This window comes from Lathyrus oleraceus, chromosome 2 (genome assembly GCF_024323335.1).
Source record: "Lathyrus oleraceus cultivar Zhongwan6 chromosome 2, CAAS_Psat_ZW6_1.0, whole genome shotgun sequence".
In the NCBI taxonomy this organism is placed as follows: Eukaryota; Viridiplantae; Streptophyta; class Magnoliopsida; order Fabales; family Fabaceae; genus Lathyrus; species Lathyrus oleraceus.
In genome coordinates, this window is record NC_066580.1 from 442,668,103 (window position 1) to 442,676,424 (window position 8,322).

Here is an 8,322-nt window from a genome sequence, read left to right on the forward strand (position 1 = left end):
AATCGCCTTTGCCCTAGTTGAAAGGGAGACTGCTGAGGGATGGGGTTTTTTCCTAAAAAATCTTCGATTGCACATTACTTCTCAACCTAACTTATGTTTGATCTCTGACTGACACCCTTCAATAGTGAGTGCCTACAAAAACATTGACAATGGCGGGCAAGATCCTCCGTCGACGCATGTCTACTACATTAGACATATCGCTCAAAATTTTATGCGGGAGATCAAAGACAAAACATTGCGGAAGAAGGTTGTCAGCGCAGGTAACGTATTAACATAACCTTCTTTCAAACACTACCGCGAAAATATCAGATTGTCAAACGCATATGCAGTACGGTGGATCGACAGTATTCCATTGGAGAAATGGACTAGGGCATACGACAACGGTCAACGTTGGGGCCACATGACAATAAATCATGTGGAATCAATGAACTCTATCTTCAAAGGCATCTGAAACTTACCTATAACCGCTTTAGTGCAAGCAACCTATTTCATGCTAGGGGTGCTGTTTGAGATCAGACGTTCCAAATGGAGTTCAGTGTTGCAATTTGGGCAGTTGTTTAGTGATGCTTCAATGAAATTCATTAGACACGAAGCTGCCAAAGCTAACACACATGTGGTCACGGTGTTTGACTGTACTAAAGGTTGGTACATTGTTGTTGAGTCCATGGATCACAATGAAGGCATGCCGATGGGACAATACAGAGTGAAACTAGATAGAGGTTGGTGCGACTGCGGAAAGTTCCAAGCCTTTTGTATGCCCTGCTCTCATGTCATTGCGACATGTTCAAAGGTTCGAAGAGATCCATCCTACTTACTATCTGGCGTTTACAAAGTCATAAGCTTATCCAATATTTACAAAATTAGTTTTTCAGTTGTTACAAAAGAGGATTATTGGCCTGAATATCAAGGGAACATTCTCTGGCACAATGAAGTTATGCGAAGAAAGAAAAAGGATCGCCCAAACAACATATGTATTCAAACCGACATAGTTACGGCGAACAAAATGGTTCAATTATGTAGCTCATGTCGATAGCCCGACCACAATCGTACTAACTGTCCTAGTATTAGCACAATAAGATAATTTTACATGTACCTCTTTTGCTTTATATTAAAACAATATTTATTTCATATGATAACTTTGTGAAGAAATACCATCACAAACAAATACAACACATTCAACACACAAACAACAATACAACGGACTACAACAAATAAAATACCATTATTATAACTAAGCGATTACAACCATCAAAATAATTTTGAACATATTATACATCATTCTATGAACGTCTTTGTCAGTCTTAATATCCACTCATTCACGCACTTCTCCATTTCGGTTGAACGTGGACTCAAGCCATTGAATTCTTCTAATCCTTGCATCATCTGCAATTTCTCCATCTAACCAACGGTTCAACGTCGGATTAAGACGTTCAAAAGAATCTATATTCCAAAGTCGAATCTTTATCGGAGGTGCGACTGCTGAAAAGATTAAATCGACATTTCTCTTGTAAATGTATTCGAACATGATTAAAGAAAAAAAATTGAATGAGATTGAAGAAGTTGAAGGAAAATGGAAAGAGGGTAAGATGTTGTATGAAATGATAAGGGAGATGCGCATAGTGGTATTTATAGAAGAATCAGAGCATGTATGCGCCAATGCACTAGGCTCCACACACACATAACACATGCATGCGTCAATGCATGTGGCGCCTACATGCATTGGTTTTGCATGCATGCGCCAAGGATCTAGACGCCGTCTTTGATGTTTAGTTGGATGCGACAATTCAACTGGCGCATAAGTAGGAAAAAAATGATTATTTTGATATTTTTTTAAAAAAATAAATTATTTAGGGATTTAAATTGAAAATACGGGTTATTTTAAGGAAAAATCTAAGAATTAAATGCTTTGATTTTAAGATTATTAAATTTAAGAATTTATAATTAAATAATAAAAATGAAGGAGAGAAAATAAACGAATCTAACGTGTTTAACCAAATCATTAAAAAGACTAACATAAATAAATAATGAATTAATGGACATACATCCTCAATGTAAAAAAAAAAATTTACATAGTTGTCCAATAAAAAATCATCGATTTATCTAAATCATTCAAATTGTTTTAAATTATCAGCACGATGACATGTAAAATTATTTTACATCATCAATACATCTTTTATTTTCTCGTAAAGAATTCAAAAAAATTATAATTAAAAAGATCAATTTGAAAAGTTATCGGATTATTTCGTAAATTAACCATTACTTTAGAATAATTAGAATAAATTTGTATAAGAATTTGGTGCTTTGGTTTTAAGATTCTTAAATTTAAGAGTTTAATTTTAAATAAAAAAATTGAAAGAAAAAAAGTGGACGATATAACTAAATTGAGGTGTAATATGTCTTTTTTTATAACTAAATTGGTAAAAAGGATAACGATGTAAATAAAATATAACTTAAATTAATAATTAAAAAATTTAAAAGATCAATTAAAAAAAATATTAAGTTTAAATCATCTCAAACATAATTTTAAAAAGAAAAAAAAATAGATATCTTAATCTTATTGAAGTATCTCCTTATACAAGTATAAACCAACAACTTTTAAGAAGGAATCGCCAATACCAATCTAAAAATTGTAACTGTGGGTTGTGTTTGTCCTAAAGAAGTAAAAAGTCGTTTATCTCTAACTCATGTAGAAGGAAAGTTGTGATTTATACCATCACAAAATGTATCATAAGTTATGATTTAAATGTCAAACACTAGAAACTTAATTTTGCGTACTTTCTAAATTGAATTTCTATTTATTTATTTTTCTGAAAATACTCACTGGCTCCCATGTTTTCATATGATTTAACTAAGTGATTATAAAATTATTTGGGAGGAACCTTAACGGTCACTGCATTGTATTTGGAGCTAGTAGCAGTCAACTTGCATCTTAGATTTTAGATGATAAAAATAAACAAATTCTTGTACATGACTACATATATTTAGTACTAGTTTTTAACTTTTTCCTTGATTCCCCCATGTTAACAGACTCGTTATCTTTCAAAAGAATCAAACCATGTTGGACTATTCTTTTATATTGGAAAACATGCTTCCTTTATCATTTTTTAATGTCACTCCAACCGGGGGAGTAGCATTTTTGTTATTCTCTTGATGTTTTTACTTTTGTTTTCATTTTTAAAAGTTAAAATGAACGAATAAACACCTTAAGTGCTGTGATTTACAGACAAAGAATAAGAAAAGGAATATAAAAAAAAAAGTTGAATGTCCCATATTCCAAAATGGATAACAGATAAATGGTCTTGAATGAAGGGTCTTTGTTTCATTTGTCAGCAGAAAAAAGAACCTTGGTTTCAAGTTGACATACTCCTAGATACTATATGAAACATCTTTCCCTCTTTTCTTAGCACATAGTTTTTTCCTCCTCTCATTTAATTCTGAAAAGCAAAAAATGGTAATAAGACATTAATCGAATTCAAAAATTTAATGCTGGATAGGATTATAGTAGTGAAAAAGACCCCCACAAAAAGTTCAAGAGTAGCTGAGCCATGGGCCAAAAAAAGATTGAAGTGAATCACATAGTACATGTAAATCAAACGCCGTGCCTAACGTCTTTTTCCCCTTACAATAAACAACAAAGATATAAACTATCTATGGCATCAGAAAAAACCACATGGGGAGTACACCTTCACCAAACACCAATGCTCTACCCTTGGGAACTACTACATCGTACCCCACAAGTTAACGGCTACATCGTCAATCTCCGTTGCCGGAACCTGCGCTAACTCACATGATTATGTCAGATATCCAGCTCCGTCTCGCAGACGGGGAACAGTGCCATTTTGGTGCCGTTCTGTTTGACAGTAAATGAAACCAAGGCCCCACTACCCTTGTCCTCACTCATCCAACCGTATCGCAACAACTACGATGCATTTGTCAAAGACGTTGACTGCTTTAGAACTCACGAGCTATAGTGAGAGAAAGAGGAAGGAGCATTATATCAATGTGGCCCCCATGCTGTCACCACCACTTTGAAGAAAACCAGAAAATGGAGACCAAAAGTGGCCGCAATGCTTTGTTCCAATTGAGAAAATATTACTAATAACAAATAGCTACTACCACTGTTACATTTCTAAAATCGAATTTCAAAAAATTAAAGTGGGATTTTGAAAAACATTAAAAAAATTACAATTAGACCGGGAAAGTTGGAGTTTTGGTTTATGCCGGAGAATGATGAGAGGTGGGATCTGCGGAGGATGGGATATCAGGACCAACACGACAACCTTCGAGCATGAAAACAATGTCGGACATGGTTGGTCGATCAAGAGGGTCTGGTGCTGTGCAAAGCAATCCAACTTTTACACCTAGTAAAAACTCTTCCCACTCGGATGATTCTGGGTCCAACTCAAGTAAACCTGGTTCTAATAGCTCTGTTATTTGACCCCTCTGAAGTTGTTTTTTCACCCACTTCACTATGTCTTCATCCTGAGTGAACATTACCGGTCTCTTTCCTGTTAGAAGTTCTAACAACACAATGCCAAAGCTGTAAACATCGGACTCTTTCGTGACTTCACTGGTTAAGATTGCTTCTGGTGAAACGTAACCCAAAGTGCCAACTGAAGATGAACTGGAGGCTGCTTCTCCTTGAGTTGCTACTGTCAGTCTTTCTAACCCGAAATCTGATAAATGGGCTTCGAAATCCGCATCGAATAGAACATTTTGAGGTTTCACATCGCCATGGACCATTGAGGATTGGTGAATGAAGGCTAATCCACGGGCGATTCCTAGTGCAATGAGATGTCGCATTGGCCAATTTAGAACATGACCATCTTGGTGTGAAGCTTCTTGGAGGAGAGTTGCAAGGTTTCCATTGGGCATGTAATCATAGGCCAAGAGTCGCATATCTGGTGGTCCTGCATAATAACCTCTGAGAACAGTTAAATTTCTGTGCTTTATTTTTCCTAGAGATTCAGCTTCTTTTCGGTACATGTTCTCATCCAATGATCCATCAGGGAGCCTGCGAATGGAAAGGACCATTCCATCATTGTAACAGGCCTTGAATACTAATCCATACCTTGTTCTGCTTAGTACGTTTTCTTCGTCAAACTGTCTCGTTGCTTCAATTGTTTCTGCAAGTGTAACTTTGGTGTTGAACATCACGAGTTTTGGCCCACCATTTTCACTGCTACCACGACCTCCACTTGCTCCTGAACTTGCTCTTGCAGGGCTCCTTTTTTTCTCCCCGGAGACCTTTTCTTTGAGCTTCTTGCGCCATCTCCATAAGCCGATGATGTAAAAACAGCAAAAAAGGACTAATATGCAAGCTCCTGTTGCAATGATGATAATCAACACTATCAACCTCTTTTTGTCCCTATTGTTTACTCTCTCGCACTTTGATTCCAATGGCTTTCCACATAAACCCTGATTATCAGAAAATAGAGAAGGGTTGTTGAACCGAGATCCCAAAGTTTGTGGTATCTCACCTTCCAAATTGTTCCCCGACACATTGAAATACACCAAATCAGGGATCATAGAAAAATTACTAGGAATTTCCCCACTCAAGTTGTTAGTAGACAGATCCAGCATTGCTAGCTTTGATAGATTCGACAATGACCCTGGTATGGCACCGGAAAGATGGTTGTGATCTACTAACAATGTAGTTAACAATAGACATTTGGAGATCTCCTCAGGCATATCCCCAGTAAAATTGTTACCACCCAAATCAAGCACTTTCAAATGGGTGAGGTGAGATAGATCCGTAGGAATACGACCTGACAATGAATTTGATCGAAGCTCAAGAATTTCTATATCAGAGCTGTTTCCAATTTCAGAAGGAATTGTTCCTCTAATGTGATTATGAGACAGTGAAAGAACAACCAAGGATCTAAGAAAACCATAGTTCTCAGGAATATACCCAGAAAATGCATTAGAGCTGAGATTCACATACTCCAAACTCATCAAACTGCTGAACCCTTCAGGTACTGTACCAGAAAACTTGTTCTCCTGCAGAGCAATGACCTGCAGATTTGGTAGCCCAGAGAGCTCAAAAGGTAACTCCCCAGAGAGATTCTGCTTACTCAAATCAAGTGTAGTTAGTCTGAAAAGATTTCCCAAACTAGAAGGAATTTTTCCAGAGAAGCCATTACCACTCAGATTGAGAACTATTAATCTATTCAAACTCCCAATACTATCATAAATTTCACCTGTAAACTTGTTATCACTAAGGTCCAGTGTTGTCAAGTTGATCAACCTCATTATCATTTCAGGCATAGTTCCATTTAATCTATTGCTTCTCAAACTCAACGTTTCAAGTAAGGAAAGGTTACCAAAACTCTCCGGAACTGAACCAAAGAAGCTATTTCCACCGAGAGATAGAGCCTTGAGTCCCTTCATGTCACCAAAAAAAGAAGGAACTTCTCCGGCAAAATTGTTGCCTTCAAAATCAACAACACTGAGGGACCCACATTTCTTGATTTCCACCGGAATGACACCAGTAAATGAATTATTAGCCATCTTCAACTCCTTCAACGCAGCAAGATTTCCTATATATGGCGAAACCTCGCCGGAAAGTGCATTGCTGGAAAGATCAAGCACTGACAACGTGGTTATATTGGTTAACCACAAGGGAAACGTGCCTCTTATACTATTGTGTTGAATATCCAAAACCTGAAGAAGACTAAAACACGTGCTGGTCTCGAGCCCAACGAAACCCGTGAAACCATTAAATCCAAGTTGAACTATCCGCAGAGACGGCGCGTGGAACGAAACATTGCAGAAAACGGAAGCAGGAATGGAACCAGTAAGATTGTTCTGAGAAAGAGAAATCACCTGAAGATTCGGAAGCGCCGAAATCGCCGACGGAAGCACGCCGCCGAGTGCATTTCCCTCTGCGCTCAGATGCACGAGCGAAGAGCAATTAGCAAGTGCAGAAGGTAACGTTCCTCCAAGAAAGTTATGGTCAAGCCAGAGATATTGCAGCTTCTGAAGCTCCCCAAACATCACCGGAATCTCACCGGAGAACTCATTGTACGAGAGGTTGATAAGTTGAAGATGAGACAGATTAGCAACAGTACTCGGAATCTCGCCGGAGAAAGTGTTCGACGAAAGGTCAAGGTACTTGAGACTAAGAGGAAGCTCCCTCGGAATAATCCCAGAGAGATGATTCTGTGCAACGTTGAGAATCTGAAGACCGGTGAGGTTCCCGATCTCCGGCGGAACGTTACCAGAAAACGCATTATCCTGCAAGAACAAGAACCGTAGAAGCTTACATTTCATGAGCGACGAGGGAATACTTCCGTTGAAGAAATTCGAACGAAGGCTTATCTTCTTTAACATGCGCAACTCAGAAAGACGTTCACTGAGTCTACCACCGAGTTGAAGACGAGGCAAACGCAGCTCAGTAACTCGGTCGTTATTGCAGGCAACTCCGCGCCAGTCACACGGCGCTTCCGGCGAGAATGTATCCCAACCGTCGAGAGCTCCGAGAGGATCATGGAGGTTGAGCTTAAACGACGTTAAGGCTTGGATCTCTGTAACGGTTATTGCACTACGATCGGCGTAGGATAAGAACGGTGCGCAGAGTACCAAAATGAGAAGAAACGCATGCATAGTTTTGGAGAGAGGTAAAACAGAGAAGTGTAATGAGGAAGAATATTATAGCGTGCTATGGTTAACATTTAAAAGCGTACATTAGCATAGTGCAGAGTGAATAAGAAGAGGGGGTGTCGTAAATGTGCGCCAGTGTGCGTATTTTCCAGATAAATTGTGTGTTCTTAAGGTGGAAAGTGGAAAACTCTAATTTATGATTTATGTGTGTTTGTAGATGGAAATGAAATGAAAATGCAGTTTATGAATGTTTCTCTTTCTCCATGTCTATTTTGGAACTGTTACTGATTACATTTTTTATATTATTTTATTGCTATTTATTGGAGTATTATTTTATTTGTGTTTCCCTATTTTCTATAACTAAGACCCTTTGTTTAATGAAACACAAGAACCCTTTGAACGAACACTTTTTTGAAAAAAATGGTGGTGGTAGGAGTAGTACAGTGTGACGTTTTGGTGGGACCTTTGGCTCTACAAACTTTTTAACCTCAATATGATGTGATATGACTTGAATCATTAGCTATAGGCTCCACTCTCCTTTTTATTTACTATTTTTTAAATTATTGAGTACTATATTCAATTTTATAAATTGTTAAATGTTTTTCATCCGGTCTTTATTATAATAAAATAAATTATTAAATAATTATTATATTTAATTTATATGATAATTAAATATATTAATTATTAAAGTGTTACATTTTTTTATATATTAAAGATAAA

At 37.3% G+C, this 8,322-nt stretch overlaps 1 protein-coding gene across 1 annotated transcript; it reads right to left on the reverse strand.

Moving 5' to 3' along the window:
• Window positions 1–3,539: 3,539 nt before the first annotated feature.
• On the reverse strand, window positions 3,540–7,949 carry LOC127120166 (probable LRR receptor-like serine/threonine-protein kinase At4g36180). Its single transcript, XM_051050570.1, has one exon. The coding sequence runs from the start codon at window positions 7,603–7,605 to the stop codon at window positions 4,216–4,218; it is 3,390 nt and encodes a 1,129-aa protein (XP_050906527.1). The 5' UTR covers window positions 7,606–7,949; the 3' UTR covers window positions 3,540–4,215.
• Between the last annotated feature and the right edge of the window lie 373 nt (window positions 7,950–8,322).

Excerpts from the sequence above, each read along its gene's own strand:
- LOC127120166 (XM_051050570.1), bottom strand. The coding sequence starts at position 7,605 with ATGCATGCGTTTCTTCTCATTTTGGTACTCTGCGCACCGTTCTTATCC.